The sequence below is a fragment of the Acipenser ruthenus genome, chromosome 15, assembly GCF_902713425.1.
Source record: "Acipenser ruthenus chromosome 15, fAciRut3.2 maternal haplotype, whole genome shotgun sequence".
Lineage (NCBI taxonomy): Eukaryota > Metazoa > Chordata > Actinopteri > Acipenseriformes > Acipenseridae > Acipenser > Acipenser ruthenus.
Genome location: NC_081203.1, coordinates 22,120,454 through 22,147,592, shown reverse-complemented (window position 1 = coordinate 22,147,592; position 27,139 = coordinate 22,120,454). Strand labels below are relative to the sequence as shown.

The 27,139-nt window shown below is 36.5% G+C and overlaps 2 protein-coding genes across 4 annotated transcripts in view; both read right to left on the bottom strand.

Annotated features, from left to right (window-relative positions):
- Positions 1–6,075, bottom strand: part of LOC117421884 (serine/threonine-protein kinase PAK 6-like) — a 41,997-nt gene extending 35,922 nt beyond the window's left edge. Inside the window, exon 1 of one of the 2 annotated variants that reach the window (XM_058987457.1) lies at positions 5,914–6,075. The gene's annotated coding sequence lies outside the window, so the exon portion shown is untranslated. Of the gene's footprint in view, positions 1–74; positions 214–5,913 lie in introns of those variants that run through there. The other variant, XM_058987456.1, reaches the window with a different exon arrangement.
- A 1,763-nt stretch (positions 6,076–7,838) lies between these two features.
- LOC117422654 (mitotic checkpoint serine/threonine-protein kinase BUB1 beta-like) lies at positions 7,839–27,040 on the bottom strand. Of its 2 annotated transcripts, none has more exons than XM_058987453.1 (24): positions 26,878–27,040; positions 25,773–25,951; positions 24,760–24,819; positions 24,144–24,288; positions 22,495–22,691; positions 21,686–21,852; positions 21,295–21,488; positions 20,990–21,087; positions 20,291–20,517; positions 19,657–19,760; positions 18,949–19,079; positions 18,717–18,763; positions 17,966–18,031; positions 17,682–17,787; positions 17,277–17,373; positions 16,763–17,019; positions 15,612–15,778; positions 15,161–15,304; positions 14,163–14,272; positions 11,598–11,759; positions 11,155–11,294; positions 9,965–10,121; positions 9,441–9,604; positions 7,839–8,604 (listed from the first exon to the last, which is right to left on the bottom strand). In XM_058987453.1, exons 2-24 carry the CDS (start codon positions 25,907–25,909, stop codon positions 8,439–8,441), a joined length of 3,243 nt encoding a protein of 1,080 aa, XP_058843436.1. In that variant the 5' UTR covers positions 25,910–25,951; positions 26,878–27,040; the 3' UTR covers positions 7,839–8,438. The 2 variants fall into 2 exon arrangements, with proteins under 2 accessions (XP_058843436.1, XP_058843437.1); XM_058987454.1 differs by having other exon boundaries at positions 26,772–26,882.
- Positions 27,041–27,139: the final 99 nt, after the last annotated feature.

Here is a 27,139-nt window from a genome sequence, read left to right as displayed (position 1 = left end):
CTTAATAACTTGCTCCCAATGATAACGAGAGGGAGTAGAGCAGTTGAATTTAATGATTAAAGCAGGCCCCTTACCTTTCTGTCTGTGGAGTTCGTCTCTGCAGGGACTCGTTGTGAGTGCATAAATGTTGCAAGCTGCCTCACACCGCCTCTCACTGCAGGCTCCTACTTGCCTGAAAAAACTAATGCTCTCTTCCCTCAGGCTCATCCACGCAGCTCAAAGATCCTTTGTTGGAAATGACTCATTTAGCACGATTGCAAACTTCATACTTATTATCTTAGAGATTATCTTAAAGAGGCTGCTCCAGAATACAACATACTTTTACTTTTAATAAAGCGTTAGGTACACCTGACAGGTCATTACAGTTAAACAGGGGACTGCTTCACCAGAGCCCTTCTTGTAAAGGTTGTTCTGGTAAATGAACTGAAAGTAAATGTTAGCAAATGACATCTGGGGCCCCCGGTGAAGCACAGTCTGAGGAGTAAGTTAAGGTAATTGCTTATGCAGTAAACTTCTTGTCTTGTTATCTGAGCAATAAAAAGCATACACACATACACTTCTACTATTACGTAGGAGTGTGTGTAAATATATACTGGGGGTGCTGAAGTTCCCTCACGCGGAAGGAAGTCTACTGATAATGCACTTTGCTTGCTTGACTGACCTACAGCACAGGAAGTAGTAAGGTATAAGTAAGCCTCTATCTATAGTATTATACTTGAAAAATCTAATTAAAGTAAAAAAAATATATATATTGTTGGACTCTTTTACAACAGAAATGATAACTTCAACAACAAAATAATTGACAGTGAAAACAAAACACAATGTTTACCTTACCACCCTGTTCTAGAAGGACCCCCTCTAATTGATGTATACAGAATTAATTTTAATGCAGATATGTGATGATTTTGTTTTAAATACAACCCAGTAGATTACAGGAAGCTGTTGATTCATGTTACCCTAACCATGTCCTGTGTTGTAGGTCAGATTTACTCTAATGGTCTAGGGTAAATATGGTTTGCAAGGACATGTGACCTTCACAGGAAGTAAGGGCAAGAACTAAAAGCCCAGCCGAAGGGTGTGATATTATCAAGTCTTGGATATCATACCTTTAACCATTTAGCGCCATTAGCACAGACTGTGTTTTTATTACTATTTACTTATCTATGGACACCTTCATGTACACAAAGGTGTCTAATGTATTTCCTAGATGACAGAATTAAGCATTATAGCTTCCTCTAGTCTGTGTACCCAACACAAGGTAAGTTTCCCAGGGAGTGGCTGGGGCTCTGTCCTTCATTACCTGTCATTTTAACATACAGCAAAACCTCACTAGCTGGTTCACAAGCTGGTCCTTTAATATAAGTTATTTTATTTGTATTTCCTGTTTAAGTCAGGTTTCAGGTATTGTTTTTTTCTAAATAAAATGTTCAGACCATTTACATAATGTTGCAGCCATGTTTTCCTATGGTTTGTATAAATAAAAAAAAAAAAAAAAAAAAAAAAAAAAGATTACAGCATTTTGGTCTTAGGTAATTTAACAGATGTTGGCTGCATTTGGAACTGCAGATGGAGGCCGTTATACTGAATACAGGGGTGGCCTTAATATTAACTGCAGTTAATAGGAGAAAACCAGGACTCTAAAAAGGCCTTCATTGTGAAGTGATCTTTTTTACTATGTGTTTTACTGTGTATCACTTTTAGCAGCTACATCACATTACTCACACACCCCGAGTACTAATAGTTACTAATAATCTTCTCTTTTGATGTCTGGGTTGAGGGGTACATAGCTAGCTATTGTTATTAATCAGGTGAACGTAGCTGGGATTACCTAATTGTGAGGCTGGTGGCATTATACTGATGTTACACAATTGCATTACATATCAAGCTGTACTTAGTCTCAGTGTTGTACAAAGTGTCTTTAAAGGAATAGAATAAACAGAGCACACAGTTTATTTCAGTGGTCCTTACAAAAAAAAATTAAAATCCAAAGCCAAAAGAATAAAAATCTATTAGTAAATCTATTAAAAACAAACACAGGAAGACCTGCAACATGTTGTCCCCAACTCAGCCACTCATGCTCTGTGCCAATGAGCTACAATCCTTGGAGCTGGGGCTCAAACTTTTTGCACTACAGTAGATACTGTAGCAGCCTGCATACACTGTAGCAGGCCTAATGCTGACAAGATTAAAGCCACTGACCCATTTAAACGGCCTTCCATCTCTACTGTGTATTTTTTTAAGCACACTTGGTGGTTTAAATGTTCACATCGAGGGCCAGGCATGTGATTTGCAGGCCGTTGGAGATATCCAGCATCTGTTCTTGGGACTAAAAGTTTGGCTTCTTCTCGCAAGCAAGTGCCATCTGCTTTTATGAATTGCTCTCTAATAACCCTTCCAGTCTTGATGCTCCCGGAGTACATATACACATCTCTGTGGAGATGAACTCCCTTATAAATTAACTGTTTACAAATAAAATTACATAGCTTATTTCAATTAAAAAAAAAAGTGAGTTTCCAAAGATCGGTGTACCCCAAAACTTTAACACTACTACTACTGTGTTTTGTAATTTCAATATTGGTGCAGTGAATAATGTTTGTTCAGGAGGAACTTAAATGCACTAAGCAGACCTGAAAATAAACTTTTGTAGGGACCTTAGAATAGGCACCCCCCATAATGTATTTTTGCTTGGGTTATTATAGTGAGTAGTCCTGCGGAGGAAAGTAACCTGAAACTCTTATCTAATAATATAAGGTAGTTATGACGTCCTCCAGCCACTAGGGAGCAACAGCAGGTACACTGGAGGTTGGGTTAGTACATTAGACCTGATAGTGCAGTATAGCTGAGTGAATAAGAGTGAGACTGCCTGTAAAACAAATATTATTGTTATCTGTTTCAGAAATTAAAGCTGGATAATTGAACAGCAGTGGTACTGTGCTTTGTGTCTTAGTTTTAAGCATTGGGAAGAAACTCACAGCAGAGTGCCATTCAAGTAAACATCCAAATCAACTATATATGTAACATAAACTTGCCCGGCCCATCAAGTGTGTTACACTTTATTCACAGAGTAGACATCACAAAAGAGCAGAGGAAAGGTAAAAATGTAATTTTCCGACAACACTAAAACTAAAAATTCTTTACCAATGGAGCTCTGTTTAACTTTTGACAACAAAACAAAAAGCAACTGAAACACAATTACTGCATTCAGACTACACCATCTGTGTTGTACTGTATGTTTAAGTGTTCAGTGGCTACCTCTAGTCAAATTGAGGGTGTATTTCCCAGGCACTCTGTGCTGTGTCAGACATACAAAGAGTGCAAGAGAAAGTGCACTCTCAACTTGATTAGAGGTAGACACCAAACACTTTGAAACATATCGTAAGTCATTCAATCTAAATTAAAAAATATATATAATTGAATGTACTGTTTATATAGAACCTGTTGTGGTTTAAATGTGTAGAATGCTTTGTCTTTGAGATTGAGTGTAGTTGTTGTTAATAGGTTCAATGGGGCCTTGACTTATAATGCAGGTTAGAAGTGAAGTTCCCCATGTTTGTTACTTTTGTTTCCTAAATGTAAAATACACAGGTTTCTGACCACCACAGAGCACACAGACAGGTGAACTATGGATACGTGTGTGGAATGGAAAACTGTAGAACTATAAAACTGAATATGAGTGAGGGATACATAAACTTTACATAGCTATAACTAAAGTAAAAAATGTTATTGTTATGCATTGTGCAGTTATAATTTATTAGTGCAACAAAACAGAACGTCAACTGCAATGTTGTTCAAATGTAACTCTTGTCTCTTTCTGAAATGTTTGTTTCCAGAGTAAAGACCTTGCGATATCAAGCCCTAGATAAGACAATGCTTTCTACTGAGCAAGTCCTGACACACAGGGGCAATATGGAAACTTGCAGTAGCTCTTGCCATTCAATCGTTCAGTTTTACAGTATCTTGGCAACCTAAAAATGTAAAACCTTTGCTGGTTTCTGGTGAATACAATGCACATTGTACTACATATTTCCAAGTTCTATAACAGATGTTTATATGCATTTCAAATATTTCACATAAATGCTTACCATATTGAAGCTATATCTTTCCAAATACATGTCACATTAACAAAAACAGCCAAGTCAGAATACGTTGAGATATCTTTTTTTTAAGTTGGCCCCTTTTGTAGATATCATATAGTTAAGCCAGTCCCTTTATTCTAACTTGACAGGTTTTGTAAATCATACCAAGCAGCCTACAGCTGTCGAATGTTTTTGTAAAATGGGATACTTTGGAGACTAAATCAAGAGACGTCTTTTGAAGAAGTAATTTATGTCTCTCAAGAGCTGTAAGCTGGACAGTCCTGTCCTATAGCACAGGAAGTACAAGGTACCCAGAAGCACAGTTTCTCTTTTATAGATCTACAGTATAGATGCCGATATAAAGTTGCAGAATAAAAGCATGTTGTCATTACTTAAAATCTATGATCTACATTAATTTTTACAAGATAGAGCTATAGTTGATGATTCAACCCCAGACACAACTATGTTAATTATAATTATTATTATTATTATTATTATTATTATTATTATTTTTAATACAACAAGGTAAAACAAGTGTTGGGCAAATGGAGATAAAAGGATTTATCCTTAGGCTACAATTAGTAATAATGCTGATGCACAGTCTCTTGATTTTGACACAACAAGTACAAAGATATTGTTTCATGGAGTGCTTCAATTGTTACAGCTGAAGAACTGTTTTTAATTATTCATACTGGAAAGGTTAATACATTGTAACCAATCCTTAAACCTACATTTAAACATAAAATTAAATTAAATGTTGACATGCTTAACTTAGTTTTAAATGTGCAGTACAAACTGCACCTAATAAGTATATAATATGTTTTATGTTAAGAAATATCAGTTCTATAGGTTTTCCTGTATCTTCCTGAAATGACCTCGAATTGTCCCACACTGGGGATGAAATCCTGTCGTACATATCACACTTCACATGTTTCCATATATATGGAGAACCGCTTATCCAGTTATTGAGAGTACCATAATCTGTGGCTATATGGGGTTGTCTGTCTGTCCGTGTTATTATTTATTTATTTATTTCTTAGCAGACGCCCTTATCCAGGGCGACTTACAGTCGTAAACAAAAATACATTTCAAGGATCAAATTGTTGAGGCTGTATTTGGAGAAAGTAAACAAACCACATATTCTGCTTTCTAATAAAAGTATAAAACAGAGGGAGCTAAATTGTTGAAGAATTTAGTTAAACATTACTACTTTGTGTAAAATTTAACTGTTTGGAATGACATGGAAGCTTTAAATACACATAAAAACTGAATTTATTGCAAACGTATACATTTTTTCTCCGTTTTTGACTGATAATGGCAATTTTGGTCAAGTTTTCAGAAAGTACAATTTCACCCAAACTAGAAACAAATTCAGATATTTGATTTTGGGGCTTGGAAAAACTAAACTCTTTACTCATTTTATAATGTATTGGTGTTTCTCTTTGCACCCCTTTCACAATAAATGTATGAAAGAACAATTTAATGTAAAAAGCTTTGAAATCTCAAAGTAGTTAATCTATCTATTCCATTGACGGTTAAAAAGCAAATAAACAGCCAGCCTTCTCATATGTATTACAAAATGCACAACACAATGCAATACTAATAATAATTTTTGGATTATAGTAATCCAATAATTTACCCATAACCAAGCCTACTGTTAAATGCTGTATCTTCATTAAAAATACAATTAATTCTTGCATGGAACAATTAAATCTGGGCTCCTTTAGTTTGATGAATTACATCGATTACATATTCCAGGCTGTTAAGTAAAAAGTAAAGTAACTGCATACCTAAAAAGGCTAATATTCAACATTTAAAAAAAAAAAAGTAAGCTTACCCAACACGGATTGTCTCACATACAGATCAAAAAGATCACCAAACAGATCATGCAATCCCTGAAGGGTAAAGTATCTGACCAGTGGATCGTGGTCACACCACACATTTCTGCTGAAACTCTATATTCATGTCAGTAGCGAGAAGCACACAACCATTACAAGGCCTACAGTAAGCAAAGCTGAATTTGTCTTGCAAATGAGTCACTGTTCCAGCAGAGGTATTATGTTTGCTCCACAACAATTGCTGACAGTTTGTGTAAACACAAGAAGACTTTAATCATTTACCAATATTGTCAGTGACCATTTTTGTTACTCAATGGTCTTGGCCGATGCTAGTTAAGTACAGTATAAGATAAGGGTTCACAAAGGGTCGGCTGGAGCCAGTGCAGTTTTTGGGCTGTGTTACACTGCTGCAATAACCAGTTTTATTTTGCATCTCATTGATGTTTTACAGGGAATATATCATAACACATATTAGCAATCATTACATATGTATTCTCTATCACAGGAGAGCTGATAAACCTAACCGAAAATTAATTGTATGGGTTTATATTTAATTTATAAAAATAATTAAAACTAAAGACTAATCTTAATTTCAGTTTTCTCTGATGCATTAGAGGCTAGTTTTTAAGTACTGAGTTTGTAGCTGGTTCATTTAATTATTTCCATATCCAAATGCCTTTAGAACCAAGACTGTCTTGAAACTAAATGCAAATTCTAGAAATTGTTTTGACACAACAGTAACTACAGCTTCCTACAAGTAATGTTTTGGAAGTTATATGGAGAAAACTTTGGAACATCTCCAATATGGCTCCACTTCAGGTGCAGATTGCCCTGTAGCCATATTGTAACTCTTATAAGTATGTCTTGCAACCACATTTGACCCGATCTTTTTTTGAATGTCAAAGTAATCCTGAAAATTGGTCTGATTGACATGAAATGCCCCGTAATAGAAAGATATGGGTTAATAGATGAATTATGAGACTGACTTGTTATTAATAGCACTGGCTGATTTCCAATGACCATGCTAAAGCGTTTTTTCTGGTCTCGTACACAGCCTGCTACGCTGTTTATACCCTTCAAACATACAGTAAAATCAACCTAAACTGTCACCTATCTTTACCATAAGGTAAACATCTCATTTCTTGTCCCTAAAAGACACCCTCATTCAAAGTAGTCGTTTAGTAACCAATACGTTTTGTATAGAACTTACTACAAAGTGTGCTCATTGACAAATATCCTAATTGTTTAAAAGAGGTTATTATTGCTAAAGGTGCCTCAAGTTGATTTGAATTTCATTTTCCTTGTCAGGTTATGAATACTTTTGAATTAGCATTTTTGGAGTTTTCTGCTGAAATAAATAATTGTAGACATCTATTTCTTGTAACTTTTCTCAGCCACAAAAGTAGAACTTTTGCTATTAAAGATTTTTCCTAGTCTTTGTTTTCTAGCAATTATAACTTTCCATTGGAGTAAGTAGACTTTTGACTACAACTGTATATTATATTAGAGCTAGGACAAATATCTCTATATTTAAACAAATATTTTTTTGACATGTATTCCAATACAAAGCATTGTGTAGAATTTCTTTACCAAGCAGGAGAAAACAGAATTTGTAAACTCTGCCAAGGAAATATGTCATTCAAAAGGAAGAACCACACTTAATGTGCTCCAATTTTTTTTTGTTTATTTGCTTATTTATTTTGATCTTTCTGGTAAGAAACTATATCTGCGCAACAATTCTAGATAAAGCATTCAGTATTGGAAGCCACAGTTATTGTTAATGGATCACAGTTATCACCGACATAAACCCGTTAATGTTGTTTTCTTTCCGATTTAGTTCCTGAGAAAAATAGTTGCTGCAGTTATTATTGAGGTGTACTTGCCACTCACAGCCTGCAACATTCATCACAAAAATACATTTCAGTACTTGAAAAAACAACTTTATTTTAAGTAAGTACATATAAAAACAGCAGTGGTTTGAAAGTATGAAGAAAAAAAAAGAGATGCTAGAGAAATGACACAAATCATATTCCATGGTTGCTTGTTTTTATGGTTTTACACTAACAGCATCATTAATAAAAAGGATGTACAGGATTTCAGGTCCAAATGCCATAGCCCTCTTAACATGTGTTAATTATCCAAGTTATGTTCATACACAGGTTTAAAATATATTTTAGTCCACTTATTCATCAAATGACCAATTTTTCCATATCCAAGCCTTTAAAACAGATAAAGCATTCCTGGGAATTGTTGCAGAAAATAAAGATCTGTAAAATTATTCTGTATGCTTGTGCAGCTTGATGGACTATACAAAACCAAGACAAAAATGGAATAAAAACAATCATGTTTTGTACTTCATGCTGCCATATGACTTTTGTGAACATTTGTCAGACATGTCTGTCTTTCACAGATTTTACAATGCTGCACTTGCTTCTGTCAAATCTCTGATGGGTGCTCTAGTGAACTACAATACTGTCACTATGGGGTAAAAAAAGGGTTACACATCAGCTTCTAACCAATAGCCTCAAACCATAAAAAGGGCCAGATTAGCTTCAATGCTGTCTTGGAATGACCTCTCAATCTCTGCACTCATTTCCTGGTGAAGATCTGAGAGGACAGAAACAGTAGAACTGCCTCTGGGATTGAGAATCCTCTTGAAGAAGTCGTACCATATACCCTCGTCTAGGCTCCTGTCATTTACAATAAAAATAAAACACTGGTAAAGCAAGGGGGACAAATGATGAAAATACATGGATTATAAATAACATTTTCTACAACTTGTTCTAAATATATTTATATTCAAATTAAGATATCCTTTGAAAGGACAAGGAACGTAAACATCACATGAAGAAAAATAATAAAGATTTCACTAACAGACACATCCATTGAAACAGGTCAATATTCAGTTATTTATTTATTGATCTCACAGCTATAACTATAAGCTTTATTAAACATTAATCTCTGCTGATTGGCTTTTTTCATTTCTAGCAAACTTAGCTTATGTTTCTAGCAAAACTATAATCTATATAAACTGATACATTATTGTTATTCTAACTTCTGCATGACTTATGTTACCTAAACCTGCATTATTATTAAAATGTAGGCTAATGAAGTCTATATTTAGTTTTTAGTGAACTCCTACTAGACGTAATTCTATCAAAAACAGAATTAGTGCATTGCCGTTGGTTTTGGTTTAAATTTCCTGTTTATCAAATTAGAATGATAATTTGATTTTAAAACACGTTCTAAATATATTTCAAAACGTGCTTTAACATGTCTGCGTAAATAAATTAAAAAATTGCACGCCGTGCAGGTTTCAATTGTACTGCAAATTCTGCCAGAAGATTTTGCATCACTGCAGCTCCCACTCTACAAGGATGTTGTGTAAAGCAAATTATATAAATTCTAGCTGAAGTTCGCAATTAGCCAGTTGATGTGGACTGCCTATGAAAACTAGCCTGCCAGATGCAATATACATTATATATATATATATATATATATATATAAAATACACACACACACTTACACCCTGTCCTGATCCTCTAGCAATAGTTTCTCCTCCTCCTCCTCCTCCTCACAGCTTGACTCCAGCTCCTTCACAAGTTTCCATTCTGAATCCTCTTTAATGACCTGCAGATTTCTTCCTTTCAAAATACGATATACGGTATCGGCAATCCCCAGAAGATCAACCTTCAAAGCAAACACATCATGATGCCATTTAATTTTATCCAGAGGATGGATTTGATGTATATTAGAAGTTAACAAGACAGTGATCTCACAATAAGACAGAAATGTCTGTTTTTTCTCCAGTTGCACTGGGAATTTGTTTAATCTTTTGACACATGATCCCCACAGAAAGACTGTGGTTGGTTTATCTTTAGATAATGTGGTATTAGTAGTGTCTCTAAAGAGTACTTTTCTAAAAAGATTCCATGTCCTATCCTTTACAATTCCTAGTTGATTAGACATTAACTAGGTTACAGTTTAGTAATAGCCAAGCTATCCTCTTGCCACCGCACTAATTATTTGAGCGGTGTAATAAAACTCTACCTGATAAGGACTGGTGCATTCTGACAAAATCTCCTGTCCCATGAATGCCTGAGCTGTTCGGAACCCACTGACCGATTGCACTCCAGGCTGTAAATCCAGATCCAGACTATGAGAGAAGTCGACTGTCTTCAGTGCACTGCCCTCCTCGATAAAGAAACTGGGTACAAAAAGAGTATTATCACTTAGTATTAATAAGGTAATGCATGTTATTGTTTGCAATACCTGCATAACATTGCTGAGTAGGGCTCAAAAACGTAGTTTGAAATAAACACAGTATGCTTTAAACAAAACTGGACATTTTAAGGTGACATTAAAAAAATACATACCATATTCCTTCGAATTTAAGATGCACTTTTCCAACCATTTTTTTCTTCTCAAATATAGAGTACAGTATTAAAATTGCCCACAAAAAGACGAGACTACCCAAGTACACAAACAGTAACGTGACTGCTGAGAAAAGACGAACAAAGACGTCACAGCCTGAATACACAAGCAGCAACGTGACTTACTGCCAAGAAAAGATGAAATAAAACGTTACTGCCCAATCTCAAATCATCCATGACTACAGGGAGCCATTTTCAAAGAAGCATCATTAGCTTACTGAGGAATTCGAAGAGAAGTTTTTACAATTTCAGCGTTTCTAACAGTACCAGCCTGGACAGATCAGAAATGCTCATCAGACCCCTGTATTTTTTGACATGCCAAGCAATACCAGTTCACAAACTGGGAAAAAAACAGGCGCGAGTAATGACAACTGGAAATGAGAAGCAGCAGATAAGTGTAATGCTCTGTGTGATATAGAAGACAGCCTCCATATGTGGAATTGAGGTTGTATCTTTATAAATGAATGCATAATTTATTTGATGTGTTATTTTTTCTTCAGTTTGAGGGTGGGAAATTTGGGCTACGTCTTAAATTCAAAGGAATACAGTATATCCTAAAATGAATAGTTGAACAAGGACCTATACATTTTGTAACAAATTGACAATTGAAGAACGCATGATTACATTTATTATATGTGGTCTGCATTGTTTTAATAGCGTATCTTGTTAATTACAAGGACTGCGAGTCAGGAGTTTAATAACCAGCTCAGATTGCCTTCCTCGTGACTCAATGACAGTTGTTTTACTGGGTAAAAGAAATGGTTTCACTCACTCCAAAGGAACAGACAAAATAAACAACCCACTAACCAGTCTCCCAGCAGTAGTGTTTCTGGTCTGATATCTCCGTGCACCAATTGAGCACTGTGCATTTGTTCTACCAGTTCAAGCAAGCTGACAGTTAGAAATGCAGCAAAACTTTGGGAGAGCCGCTTTGCTTGCAGAACATCCTAGAATATTCACAAAAACAAAATAGAAACTTTTTTAATGTACATTTTTTTCTCTTTTAGATCAATTTCTCAAAAGGTAAAACATTATATTAATTGGTGCTTTTACTGATGCTGTAAGACATTGGCAGGCATCCAAGTTAATGCATGTTTTTTAAACACCTGTAATTTTATTTAAATAAGTGAAAAATCTAATATCCATTAAATTAATACAATGACTGTTTATGCAAGTGCATTCACAAGGTCATGACTGTTAGAGCACAGTGAATCACATTGAAGGTGATCTAGTGCCATTTTAATATTTACCTGTAGTGTGTGGGGGTTGAGTCTCTGGTTCAATGTCACACAACCTTCCTCGTACAAGTGACAGCTGCACTGGTCACTGAAATATTTTTCAGAGTTGGCACCCAGGCGTTCCCTCAACTGGCTGTTAATGTAGAAATCCCACGGTAAAGACTGGGAATCAGCCTGCAGGGAAAGATTTGAAAGAATTTATACCCAGTACAAAGATTATATGTAAGACTCCACCTGTGACTGTTAGCTACAGTTGTAAATGGTATTTGGAAAATGTCTGCCTTGTGCAGGACTAGCGACAGCAGATTCAAGGACTACAAGGGAAAAAGGACCGCCAGGGATCAGAAGAAGCAGATGGATTGGGTAAAACACCTGGGGCAAGAGAAACATTGTTTATACCTGGGAGATAGCAGGCTTGAAATGATGAAATGACGACAATGACAGATATCCAAACGAAGATGGATAGGCCATTTCAATGCTGCTGGAGGGGTCCGCATCATAATGTGCTTGCGGGCTTCAGCAAAGATGTTGATGTAAGTGTTAAAGTTTCTTACAGTAGAGGAGAGAGTGAGAAAGTGATGATCCGGCCCAGTGGAATGATCCGGATGATAAAGTCGAAGTGACCGTTTAGAGATGGTGTGGCTGATCTGGAACGAGGACATAAGGGACCTGATGCAGTCCAACTCATCAGGGGCTGGGGGACAGGCCTCGTAGTACAGCATGTCCATGACAATTTTGAGAAAGTCGAGGGAGTGCCCTGGGCTGACAGTTTTCTCCTCTAACAGGGGGATGAGGAGAGGCAGGAGGAAGGTGATGTGATGGTGGTTGAGCTGGAGCCAGCAGAGGACATCAGAAAGGTAGTCAAAAATCTTGGGCTGCTATGGCAGCCAAGAGCGAGCAGGGTAGCGAAATAGAATTGACCCCTGGGTGTCAAAGAGGAATGCAAGAGAGCCAGAGTGAGTAGGAGCAGAATCACGCCATAGACAGTAGCCCTGCAGGGTTTGGGCTTGGAGGAATTCCCAATGGAGCTTGTTTACACTACAAGGGCGGGAGTTCCAGTTGCTGGAGGAGGAGGAAGACAATGGCACTGATGGAGTGGCAGAGAAGAAACAGAATTCTGATCGCTTCCTGCTGGGATATGAATGCCAGATGTATAATATTTTGCAGATTGTTGGTGGGCCAGACTTTGACAGAAAATTGGTCTGCATTATAGAAGAAAGTAGCTTAGAGAGAAAACGGTCTGGTTTAGATAAAGGCCATCCCTGGAAAACTGCAGTAGATTTAAAACCCTGGGCAGCTGGGTTGATGCAGCCAGGTGGAGGAGGAGAGCGATCTAAAGCTTTCACTTTGAACAGCAGGGAAACAGACATCAATGGCTGGAACAGTTCACTACAGCTGGAATGGCAGATTCAGCTGCAGCGTCCAATGAAGCAGAGAGGGATGATTTGAGTGGATTAGAGATGTTTTTTTCCTGGCTGCATCTGGTTGGATATCAGCATCTGATATTTCTGAACCATATGGACAAGGGTGACGCAAGTATCCATTTTATTAATACATTTTTCTTAAGAGTTTTAGTTAGACAAGTTAAATAATGCAGTTTTTAGATAGTGAGATTTTTTGTCTGCAAACCAAAGTAGCAAAATACTCAGTGACCAATAGATTTGTTTGATTTATTGTCCAAGTTGCATTAAAATTGAAGCCTGGGTCTGTACATGGAGCATTAAGAAAAGCAAGACCAAATGAAAAGAGACTTGGAAAGAGGGTTTTAAATAGGGAGTTTGATGGGGCAGAACCGGGGGGAGAAGACCAAGCTCCTGCCCCCTGAGCCACACACCAAGGTTACAATTAAAAAGATCTTCAGGCCAGGACTCTGTCAAATGACTTTGTTTTACCTGTAGGGTAGGTTCAGTTCAATGTTATTCGTAAACAACAACTGCAAAGATAATTAATAGCATACAAGTCAATAATAAAATGCTTGCACCGCCATAATCTTTAAGTGTCCATTCTGCTCCACTTAATAATAATAATAATAATAATAATAATAATAATAATAATAATAATAATAAATAATAATAATAATAATAATAATAATAATATTATTTATTTCTTAGCAGACGCCCTTATCCAGGGCAATTTACAGTCGTAAACAAAAATACATTTCATGAATCACAGTACAAGTATTAATACAATTAAGAGCAAGATAAAATACAATGACTTTGGTTCTAGCAAGTACAAGTATATAACAAAATACGATTCAATAACGGAGCAGATAAGTGTCAGTGATAGTTACATCAGGATATAATTAAATACAAAATACTACAGATTAAATGACACTTGACAGATTACAGTACTCTAAAGTACAGGATTAAATGCAGTAAAATAGGGAGCAGATAAGAGCAAGTAAAGCGCATTTAAGGAAGAGTGATAAAAAGATTACAAAGATTACATTTTATCACATTTACCACAACGCAGTAAATCAGCCATCAAGTTTGACAAAAACATTGTGTATACTCTAAAATTCAAATGGTCTTGGATTTCATTCTCACCGGTTTACGGGCATGATTGCAGTAATCTTACCTTAATAACTATAGATTTACTATCATCGGTGTCCATGGATAGTTTGCCAAAATATACTTTGTAACCCTCAGAGATTACTGCTTCCCGCTGAATTATATAGGTTTCACCACCTGCAAATAAACAAAATCATGATTTTAAAACACTTCAATAAATACCGGTTATGGGTTCCATGAAAATGTCTGCACATTTCCTATCGTTTGCATAGGTAGCGCAGAAATAAGTCGGCGGGTTTAGGTCGGCCAGGGTGTCCTCGGCTCACCGCGCACCAGCGACTCCTGTAGTCTAGCCGGGCACCTGCGGGCTTGCCTGTAAGCTGCCCAAGAGCTGCGTTGTCCTCCGACGCTGTAGCTCTTGGGTGGCTGCATGGTAAGTCCGCAGTGTGAAAAAAAGCGGTCAGCTGATAGCACACGCTTCAGAGGACAGCGTGTGTTCATCTTCGCCCTCCCAAGTCAGCGCAGGGGTGGTAGCAGTGAGCTGAGCCTAAAAATAATTGGCCATTCCAGATTGGGAGAAAATAATAAAAATACCAATAAAAAAAAGCTTGGTAGTATTGCAGCATTAGTAAAAAAATATTTATTTATTAAACAAACAAACAAACAAAAAAAAAACGTGCAACATCAATAGTACACAATCAGGCATGTAACAGTGACCTAAAATAAACCGTGGGTCCACATTCACAGCATGTTATGCGAGTGCAAAAAGGAATGCTATATGAGTATCTTTGGGTGAAAGTGTGGTGTGTATGTATACATAACAGCCAATAGAGGCAAATGGAAATGGACAAAAAAGGCACTTAAATGCAGTTGCCTAAAGAGAAAAATGGTTGCTACTTGGAACACTGAAAAACAGGTGGCATTTATGGACTTATTCTATTCGCTATAAATTACTTTATGATTAAACCTCATCTCAATTTATTTCATTTTGTTATCCTGTTTATTTTAGAACTTCACCCACTTCAGTTTAATTAAAATCTTAGCCTATTAATTCACTTTCTTTACCTAGAGACACTTCACCACCCTCCTCCAGTGTAGGCATTTGCCCAGATTCCACATGAAACTCTGGAAAGGAGCTCAGCGGTTTGGAAATGTTCCCCAAGAGCTGCCTTCGAACCTGTGTGTTCCAGGGGTCTTCAGCTAGAGTACCTGTTGAAAAAATAATTATGTTTTCTATTAAAGCACACGACTAGTTTTTAAAACAGCGGCGTTGAATTTATTTAAAAAACTAGTTAATTACTTCCAGTTTTTCACATGACACTCGTAGAAAAGCAACATTACAATATTCCAGTGCTTAAGAATAATGGCTATAATAGTTTTTTTTTTAAATCTTAATTTCTTGCAGGTTGTGTAAGCATCATGACTAGGCTTAAAAAATGAGAAACCTGGCTGGGCAATATCTATATTAATGATATCTGGGTTAAAGTACAAAACTCTAAAAGTAAAAGGTGCTTGCCTGCTGTCTCATTGCCTTCAATGAGGGCACATACAGGCGGAGACTGCCCTAGCTCTAGTTTGCTTGGGACCATCTCTTTGACAGAAGAAAGTCCACCCATTGAGGAAGTAGAAGAGGCCGAGGAGACGGAAAAATGAGCATCTTCTAAACTGGCTTCCATAATCGGACTGAAAAGAAAACAGTTGGTTAGCAGCAACATAGCCTTGCAGTGGTATTGAAATGGGTACTACTGTGTGCATTACCATTACATTATCCTGACACTTTGAATCCTCAGTAATTTTAAACATTAGCAAATGTTTAGTAACAGTAACAGAAACTAAGGGATTGATTTGGTCAACCTATACTCCTATCTCATTAGTGTAAAATTCCAGCAGAGGCTCAAATCAACAAGGTATTATCTTTATCTTGTGTCCTTAGCTTGTGTTCCTATAGCTGAAATTACCACGTTGGTAATGTAAAAAATCTGGATGGTCAGCAACTTGTTTTCTGAAGTGGAGTGCATCAATAGTATAATGGAAATATAAAAACAAAAATTTGTTGCCATGGGAATTGTAGTTTATTTATCTAATGCACCTGTTCCAGCATGTTTAAATTAGCATGCCATTCTTAATTCAACAATCACTGTAGTAAATACTGCTTAGCAAACTCAGTTTGGTCCAGTTAAATGGGATTTTGGTTGTTATATATAAACCTTTACTGTAAAAGTACAACCAAACAGCAAGATACCACCCTGTGGCACGGTAGCCTCCTAGGCCAGATGGTATTGGCAAAGACAGAGTCTCAGACACAAAGCTACAAGGTTAACACAAAATAACACAGTAGAAACTCCAACAAAAACACATTTAACAAAACGTTCTACAAAACTCAAATAAACCAATGGGACAACACACAAACACTAACCTTCATCATGAACACCGACATTCATTCTCAATACTAATTCTAAATTACCACCCTTGACCACATATTTTATACACCCATGGCTGAAACCTTATTAATCATTTATTCACTTGTCGGCTCCAGCCACATTCCCATGTGTTTTGACAGGGAGAAATTTAACCACCTCCCTGCAAACCTACTATTCCCCACACAACCGTGCACTGGCAGGGATTTCACTCAGCCACACCCTCCAATATGTTTGTCTGTTTTATTACCTGAGCTTTTTAACTCCAACGGCCTGCTCATTTACTGATGGCGTTATGGCAAATCTTTTATGAGTCATCTCCTCACGGATAGAGTTCTCTGGTTCTGAATCACTCCTTTGTGCCATCACTCCATTGAAAGGGGTGGAGGCTAGCTGGGCTGCTCTCACAAAATCACATGTGTTTTCTGGACTGGGACACAGGGTTTTATTACGGTAATCACTGAGAATAGCGTCTTCATTCAAGGGTTCAATTCCTTTCAGCTCATCCTAAAAGAAGAAAGAAGGTCAATTTAACCACGAAAGAAACATGGTATTTTAAACAAACGGAAATATTGTTAACTTAACAAATTGAAATCAGCAAAACAAACATAGGCATAAGACAAGTGGTTTAACTTTCTAAAGCAAATTACATCTTTATGTGCAAAACATAAAACATTTAAATTGTATTTCTCATCAAAAACTGCAAGCAGAATTCTTTCCAGGCTTCTTTCCAGAAATTCCGAAATGCTTTTCATATTTCTTACACTTTCAGCAGCAGCTTCTTTGGAGATGTCGGAGAATGGCTTTAGAATGGCACTAAGTGGACGACGGACACTGGGCTTGGTAGTGGTCACAGGACACCTGCAAAGCAACAAGAGTACAAAAAGATGATCACGTCAAACAAGTCCTAGAAACTGATTTTTTAATATAAAATAAAAGCAGATTTAACTGACATTTGAGAGCATGCATTTGTGGAATATGTTTTAGCAATCGAAAGTGAAAGAGGGTCAAATATAAATTCAAGCTGTTTTGATATTAAAAGCGGATAACTAAAGTGATTATATCAGAAGCTTGTCCCCATTGACTCCCATAATATTCTAACTGGGACATTCCAATGTAGTGGTAATAAGCGGAGGTTGACATTGCCAAAAAATATCCCTAAAACTTACTCTATAAGTTCTTCTGAATTAGCACTCTCATCTAAAATGGTAAAAGGAGTGAACTTGGAGAGAGGTGCATTGGTCAGCAGTGGCCCAAAACCTGGTAAACTTTTGCCTAAGAAAAAAAGATTCATATTAACCAAGTAATCAGTGAAAATATCAGCAGCAAATAATTCAATTAAAAAAACATTGTTTTTCTGATGGGAACTTCGTTATGGTCTCCACCTAGCTTTGAACCAGCACATATTTACTAATACTACTGTACTGTATTGGGATAAGCATCCTTCTCTTACCAGACTTCATAAACATTTTTTCAAATTCATGGTCTTCTTTGACAGATTGATCCTCAAACACTTCATCTGTGGACAAAGCAGATATACCCAATAACAGTCAATAACTAAACCTGGTTCAGCATAAAATATATTACACTAATGTCCAAGTGTATTACCCTTTAGGATTAACATGGGATACATAACAGAAATATTTAACAATGCATTCCACATAAAAGTAGAAAACTGTCTTTACTGAAGTTGTTCTGCGATACTAAAAGGCATTGGAAAAGTAACATGCTAAGCTATATATATATATATATATATATATATATATATATATATATATATACACACACACACACACACACACACACACACACACACACATATACATACAGACAGAGACACACACACACACACACACACGTTAGATTTTGCTTAAAACGCTAAACCATCTCAACAAAAAGCTTTATTGGGTAAAAATAAGAAAAGCTTAACAGACGGGTTGCAAGTGTTATCTATTTCAATGAAAATCAGTGGAAAGTTTCCCGGGATACACTAACTGTTTTATGAGGATCTTGCATAGAATTCTTATTACTTAAAACATTTGAATGCATTGTAAAATACTGTAAATGTTGCATGTAAAAAAAAAATCTATTAAAATAGCACTTTAAATAGTGTAGTAAGCATTTTTTCATTAAATGTGCATCATAGTTTAAACATTTAATCCATTAAACAAAGATTTGGAAAAACAAATAAAACAACAATTTACCTGCAAAACCAACAATATCATTTTCACTTTGAAAAGGTTTGTTGTCCCTGTGGAAGAAAAAGTATGCATTAGAGAACTAGAAAAAAAGAAAAACACACCACTACTAACTTGTTCCAAGTAATTAAAGGGTTTGGAATGTGGTTCACAAGACATTTATGTACACTGGTACTATATTGAAATAGGTATTACATCACCAAAAAATACAATACTTTTTACTGCTAGAATTGCTTACCTGATTGGAATAAACTCTGGTTCCACATATATTTGGAACCCTGTTTTATCCCCTCCTGGGACAGAATGGGGGGCACTTTCCGGAACAACTGGTGATCCAGGCGTCTGACACACTCTTCTTTCTTGAAAGGTCTATATAAAGGAACACCATATAGAACAATTACACATTAGTATGGTTGACGGTTTTCTATCTGTTTCAACAAACAGCTGTACTATCTTGAAAAGTTCAATAAATCAGCAAGGAGGTTTTCCAAAAAGCATTCTTCCCAGATTTTGCCCCCAATATTCTCTGAATACTTTCAAGAACTATAAAGCTAATGTACGAGGTGAAGATTGAGATATTACTATTAGAGATCAGTTGTCCCCATACGATTACTTTTTGGATGGAGAAGACATGTTTTTGGTGACAAAAGGCTATTCTGGGCAGAATTTGGCATGTATTTCACATAATACATCACCCTCAATCCAAATTAAACAGCTTCTTAATGCAGCGATTATGGATTTTCAAAACAATAACTAGGTTTCCAGTTTGCTACAGTTCACTGTAATGTCAGCCAGGTCCACAAACTGAGTCTCACGGTTTGAAACATGTTCATTAAACCATTTTAGTGCAGACTCAAGTGACATACAATCAATTTTGAGATACAAAAAATATAGGATTCTTGTTCAAATCAGGAAAAACACAAGAGAAAAAAAAATAAGAGATCACCTCAGGTGCGTTCATCTGTGCCTGTGCTTCTTGAAGAAGTCTTTGCTTTTCCTCAATTTGTCTTCTCAGCTCCTCTTTTCTTCTAGCTGTTGCCAAAGCAATTTCTGAAGGGAAAACAAATACAACTGAAATCTACAAAACCAGCGGTAATGAGATTTACACAAAAATACACAAAAATGAAGAAAGGGGAGGGAAATCCATTTAATTGTACTGCTGTCCTCCAATCCCTTACATTGCAGAAATGTGCCCAGATAAAATATTAAAATGTTTGGCCACTATTACATTTTTGTGAGGTGTTCAGAGCAGAGATATAGTTACATACTGGTCAATCTTAAAATATTTGCAATCTAGGTATAAAAGAAACATGTATTGTATGATTTTAGCATAGTGGAATACTGACCCATGAAATAACAAGTAGACTTACAGAAATATATTTTCCATTGTGAAGGCGCCGTTCCAAAAACACGCATACATGTCCTGCAAGTTCTTGCTTCTCAGCACCTTCTGTTCAAATAGAGCTCAGCCTTACCTGAATCACAAAGCAGGAACAACACAAGCCCACCCGCCCCCCTCCAAAAAATATATATATATATATATATATATATATATATATATATATTGCTCCTGATGTTACCATTGGCTTCTTCAAGCTTCTTTTTTCTGTAAAGCTCAGCTCGGATCTCCTCGAAACAGAATTCACTGGCGCCACCAAAAAGCAGCTCTGCAGAGTACATGGCCCGTTCTTTTTTGTCAGTCTGCCCCTGCTGCTGTCCCTGCACCCGCTCCAGTGGGTCCTCCTCCTTTCCAAGCTTGCGGGTAGATAGCACATTGTTCACAGTAGGGTTGATTTTACATGGGGTTCTGAAGAGGCGCAAAAACTATTTTAAATGACTTGTATTGCAGGATTTTTCACTCTGTGAAAGTTAATTTAACAACTGGATAACATGCTTACGTATATTAAAAACAGTGCTTTAAAGTAAAACAGTTCAATCCCGATACTTCCCTTTAGGAATTTTCTAATTATATATATTGTTTTGTTTTATCACCTCACGACTGCAGCCCACATACCCTCGCAGCAGGACTGAAGATCACTGGGCAATCTCTGTTCAATTCAACCCGACTAGTGTAGTAGGGTCTGCTGTAGGACAGACGTAGTAACCAAGTACAGTCCACAGGAGCTCATCGACTAATACCACGCTCCCTAGGGTTCCAAGCCAAGATCACCATCTCCGCCTGACCAGGATTGGAACCAGAAGGTTCAATGGTGAACCCTGTGGAATTATTGTAATGAATAATATCTGCTAATAAGCCTGGACAAGAGCACATTACTTACATTGCCGGCTGTTGATCCGACTCCTCCACAAACGGCAAGAAGTTTGGCCTGCTGTTTGGAATTTCTACAGTAGCGTTTGATCTTGGATGTTGTTGCAGCTGAAATCACAGACGATATTAAAAACCACTGTACATGTTCTATAGTTAACAATATACTCCTTTAGGTACACAGATGGAAGTTATCAAAAAGTAACTGTACAAGACCTCAAAGCTAGACCCACCCCTTCTAGAGATTTACTAATCAAGAAGATAGTGAATGAAGAATGAATCAATACAGAACAGCCAACTCCCTGCCCTCTTGTGTACCTTGACAGTGTTCCACTTTCTTGGGTTCAGCTCATTCTCCTTGGCTCTGACTGTAGGTGGTGCACTCCAGGTTTCTGGTCGAGGTGCTAAGGACTCTGCAAGCCCAATCTGGTTTTCATTAAATACTGAAAATCGCTGGTTCTGCTCATTTTGCATTGGAGCGGGCATCTGTATGCTCAGCCCACGGCCATGGTCTGCAAAGCAAAAGATAAAATGACTTGTAGTCGTGTGTGTTTGAAAGACAACAATTTAGCTAACTGACAATGCTCCTGTCAAATATACTGCTTATTCTACTCATATTATGCGTGGTTCAGCTAAGGGGTCTCCTCCTTAATTGACAACTTAAACATTCCAGTTATCATTTAAAAAGACAGGCAAAGAATGTACTAACGCTTAACTGAATCCCCTATTCGGGAAATGGGGACAGTCGCCTTTGTTTTCCCTTTGTGTTTCAGCTCAACCAGTGAGGCTCTTTGGGGCTCTGCTGCTTCAGGACCCTCCACTTCCCCATCTGCAATATTCGTCATGATCTGACGGGATACACGTGCTTGAAAGTTCCTAAATAGAAAAATACACTTAATGTTAGGTGGAATTAGATTTCAAAACCTTATGTACTACATATTTTTTACAGTTTTTTTTCCCCCCTGTATCAGTTAAATATTAAATTAGGAATCTTTTCTCTGTTCTATTATATTACAATTAGAATTTGTATGCTTTCATTTCCTTTATACTTTTAAATCGCTCAGTCAGAATCCCTATTTAGGTACTTGGGCATTACACCTTTAACATTTACAGTAGTCAATGCACTTTAGTTACCTTTATTAAATTCATTTTTCTTATGGCAAAACATTCAACCAACTAGTATGCTTTCAAATGAGTGAGCTTAGGAGGCTAATATTAGGGAATAATGTTGCAACACCAAGGAGTTATTTTTAATATTCATATGGACATGGTTGAGACACAGCTGTTCTTATACTCATGACTTTTACTGAGTAATTAAAAACTGAATAGAGGAAAGTGATAACAGATTAGCCAGTTTAGACTAGAACTGCCTTGTGCACTTACTGTACTTCATTAAGGTCTTTCAAATGGAGATGAAGAAAGGTTGAGACATAATTAAGAGTTCAGTTTCCAATAATCTACAAAAAGCAAGTGTTGATGAAAACTAAACAAGATAAAAGTGAAGAATGGTAATGGCACCTGTGATGATACTGCAGTTTATCCAATGGTTCTGCCTTGCACTTCAGACCCTCTTGAAAAATGGCATCTGCTTTCCTTGTATTGCCACGCATCTCATACTGATCTGCCCAAGAGATATAGAAAGCAGCCAGCGAGACTCCAATCCCTTGTCCATGCAGGTAACTGTACAGATCTAGAGGCTCGCTGCACTGATCAGCCTTAAACAGAAATGCAGAGAATTTAAAATCAAGAAACTTGGACCATCACTTCATTTCATGTTTTTTTTCTTAGGGCAACAACATTCAGTGTTCCATATTAGAATGTACAATGTTATACTTCAAAAATCCGGGGGGGGGGTCTATTTTCTATACAGCGGTTGAAATACCGACTCCCTTAATTATTAATCACACTGGCATCTGCCTCAACCTGGGATTTTTAATGGCCCCTTTATTAACATCACTAACCATGATTTAAGTTTCTCAAGTAAGTTTGCCCAACAGGTTAAAAAGCTTGCTGGTATGGAGATAATGTTTTCAGTTTCAGGTTTACGTATTACAAAACTTCTGGAAGAAACTGTGTGTACATGTGTAATTGATGAGAAAAATACTTTTAGTGCATGAAAAAAATGTGGTCATGGGGGGGGGGGTTTTACAGCATCTTGAATGTTAATGTGACCTAGCAGTGTATGTGCCGGTCGTTGTCATCTGCTATTTTTCTCCTGATGTTAGGGGGTGCTATGTCAGATAGTGCGTATAGGCAGGGAACAGGGGTGGCTCTTAAGCAGCCTGTTATGGCTCTGCATGTTTACTGTGGCTTGAGCGTCCCCAGGTGGAGCAGGCGTACTCAGCCACAGAGAAACAAAGTGCCAGGGCAGCAGTGCGTAGAGTGGATGGATGCGCTCCCCACTTAGAATTTGCAAGCTTTCACAGAATGTTGTTTCGTGTGCTGACCTTGGCTTTGGTATTTAGTTTGTGCTTTTTGTAACTGAGTATACGATCCAGTGTTATCCCCAAGTACACCGGGTGATTCTGATGTTCAAGGCTCTGGTCTCCCCAGAGGACATTCAGGTGTCGTTTTGCATCCCGGTTTCTCAGGTGGAAGGCACAGATTTGGGTTTTGCTAGGGTAGGGTTTGAGATAATTGTTTAGGTAGTAATCTGAAATCTCGTTCAATGCCCTCTCCAGAGTCTTCTGTGTGTCCTCAAGATTCTTCTGCTATGTGGTGATGCAGAGATCGTCAGCATAGATGAAGCGCTGACATTCGGCAGGTAGTGGCTGATCATTTGTATAGATGTTAAATAAAAGTGGGGTGAGCACACTGCCTTGTGGTAGGCCATTCTTTTAGGAGTGCCATCTACTTTTCTGGCCGTTTAGTTCCACATAGAAGCGTCTGTTCTCTAAGAGGCTACGAATGGTCTGGCTACCAGATCTAGGTCACAGTTTATGGATCAAGGTATGATGTTGGACAGTATCATATGCAGTAGATAGATCAACAAACGCTGCACCGGTGATTAGCTTCTGTAGGAAAATATTTAAAAGAATGATTTCTTGAAAAATTGCCATCTTTGTGTTCACCAGAATAATCAAATGTAAGTTCACCCCTAAAAAAGCCATAATATATTACTGTATTTATAAAAAAAAAAAAAACACACACACAGTATCCATACTTACAAATTTAAGCCAGAAGTTCAGATAGCGGGGGTCGTTGAAGTATTTTTTCTCTTCATTAAACAGCATGACTACCCTTTCTATCAAAGTTGAGAGGTTACTTTCCTTGCCTCCTTGAGGGTAGGTCTGCTCAGTCCATTTAATGTACCTTAAAAGAATAAAATAAAACATTTTTCTATTTAATAATGCCCTAGCCTTGATTTTTATGTACCATAGGAATTGTTTAAATTGAAATTTCAGGTAAAACTTTCGCCTTTAAGTTGGTCCGCAAGTATTATATTGTGGCAGCTAAATATTCTGAAAAGTTGAGCTGCTCAATTAGAAATGAAACTAGAGCTAATAAAGGTTAAATAAAGGGATTTTAAAACCTTAGGTACTACACCCTATTTTAGTTATGCGATTCATGACATATTTAACATCTTGCATCCTTTAGAAACATCAATTTATTGTATTCTAATATTTTTTTTCTGTATTAGTTAAAACAATAAGACTATTTTCTCTGTTCCACTTCATTATAATTTGTATCCTTTTATGTCATAAAATATTACTATAAGTCATGGTTTGGTATGCTTAATTTCATTCTATTGAATTATTAAGAATGGTGGAAAAAGTGTCCTACCTGTCCCATACATCTAGTGGATCATCACCATTATAGAAACGGATTTCAGATTCTAAAGCCCTGAAAAAAGAATATTTCAAAATGAGGTACAGATTAATATAAATTAAGGGAACCAAGTTCAAAACAATATTAGTGCTTTAATGTTGATCATGCAGTGATAGGGGTTGTACATCACTGAAACACTTTCACTAGACTATGCATTTCCTGGAATACATATTATGAAAGTATTGCTATATACATTAATAGCTTTGTGGATTGACCCCCAGCCCTGGGGAGTGTATCAATTTAAAATAGTGCTGGAACAAATATTGGCATATTTGAACACTGCTTGAAATGTTTTTGGTGGGGGAAAAAAAAAAGAGACCATAATTTCCTTCCAATAACAGAATATATAAATGACGATGAAAAAGATATCATGCAAAGAAACCAATGATGTCTGAAATAACTCACATTATACCTTCCAGAAGAGTCTCTCTCTCTCATTTATTTAATAGGTAATTTGATGGGGTACCAGGTTTACTTTACTTGATAGAGAAGTTTTACTGTAATATTAGTGCAAATTATACTACTGTTTTGCAGCCAATTTTAAAATTATGTTTAGATTTTGTAAGAATATTCAAACAAGAAAACCCTATGTTCGTCCCTGCACTAGTTTAACATTAGCAGCCACAGAGAAAGTTAACTGTATCTCAGTCTGAGCCTCAAAGGTAAGACAGTTCATGACATGTCCACCTATGAAGTATAAAGAGTTTTCACCAAGCGTGTTTTCATTGATCATTTCATTTGTTTAGTTGTTGACTGTGTAGGCCTACTGTACAAGTTTACAGATGTGTATATTACATTTATTATTATTTTGTTCAGCAGCTTTTAAAGTTATGATGCTTTATTCATTATTACAATATTACTTTTAAAATAATATTTCAGCACCATCCTGTAACACCCTAAATGTACAGTCCCTTTAATGCTGGTTTTCTGTCTGAACAGAAAATAACTGTACTGGAGAGGACACATACTGTCTCTGTTGTTCGATGGCAATGTGGCTGGTTCCCTCTTGAGTCAGTGCCTCTTGTAATGTTGAAATTGCCCGGCCCTGTTTCAATGGCTGGACATTCTCTTTACAGAGCTCCCATTCATCACCTCCCTCTGCCATGGTGCGCTCTGCTCAAACCAGGTTCAGCTTTTATAAAAACAACTTGTAGAAAAAAAAATACAGAGAATATTATGACACAACATAGAAATGCAGCTCGTTGTACATATTAACACAACCCATTTGAAAAATATAAAATCGAATAAATACGGTACAGGTGATTTGGAACACACTTTGAACCAGCTTTGATAAACCAGGATAAACAGCAAGTCAATAATTTTAAAGGTTCTTTTTGGTTATTCAACAAGCACTCACAAACGTGTCTGAAAATAATTGTCAAAACAGATTGAGTCTAACATTTATAATATATTTGATCAAACTAATAACCTGTTCTCTCTTCTGTACAGGATACCATACGTCAGGTAAGCCTTTACAAAAACTAAGAAATGTCAACACATACTAATCTATTATGAAAACAAAATTCCAACCTAAAGTTAAATTCATTATATATATATATATATATATATATATATATATATATATATATATATATAGTTGTTTGTTTGTTTTTTTAAATAACATCATTGTATAACTAGTGACGATCAACTTTAGAATTTTGTTCAATCAGTCGTTGATAGAGACAGCTCAGAGATTTGGGCATGCAGACATTTTAGCAAAATAATGTTATACAATTAAATCTTAATTATTGAATATTGATAGAGTACATGACATGAACAAATAACACGGGTATGCTATTGTAGAACAAACAACACGAGCTACACACAGACACGATTATTATTATTATTATTATGTATTATTATTATTATTTATTAATTAGCAGACTTACGTTGTTAGCACATTACAAACCTTTTTTAAAAGTTTACTTTTAGAGTAAAATCAAGTACAAGACCATACAGATACATACGTTGTGGTTGTGTTCATCTGCTCAGATGCCTTTTTTTGCAACCGTTATCTACAGCAACATCGTGTTCACCCGTTACAATAATAGCGGTATTAGTTGTATTGTTTACCTTTAAAATTCGTTGTAAATGATTGTGTTTACAAATACTGTACGTTGTTTATTGAAAATGCAGTAGTCCTTGAATCCAACTTCCGACTTGTTTGTAAAAATTCAAACAAACCCGCGCAGACGTCGCTTGTCAACACCCTTAACGCTGATTGGGCGGCGCGTATCTTGACACGGCTTCAAAATAAATTATAATAATAACATTAAAACAATAAATAAATATTATATATACTTTTATTTTGTATGTTTAAAGTTACGTTTTTTAC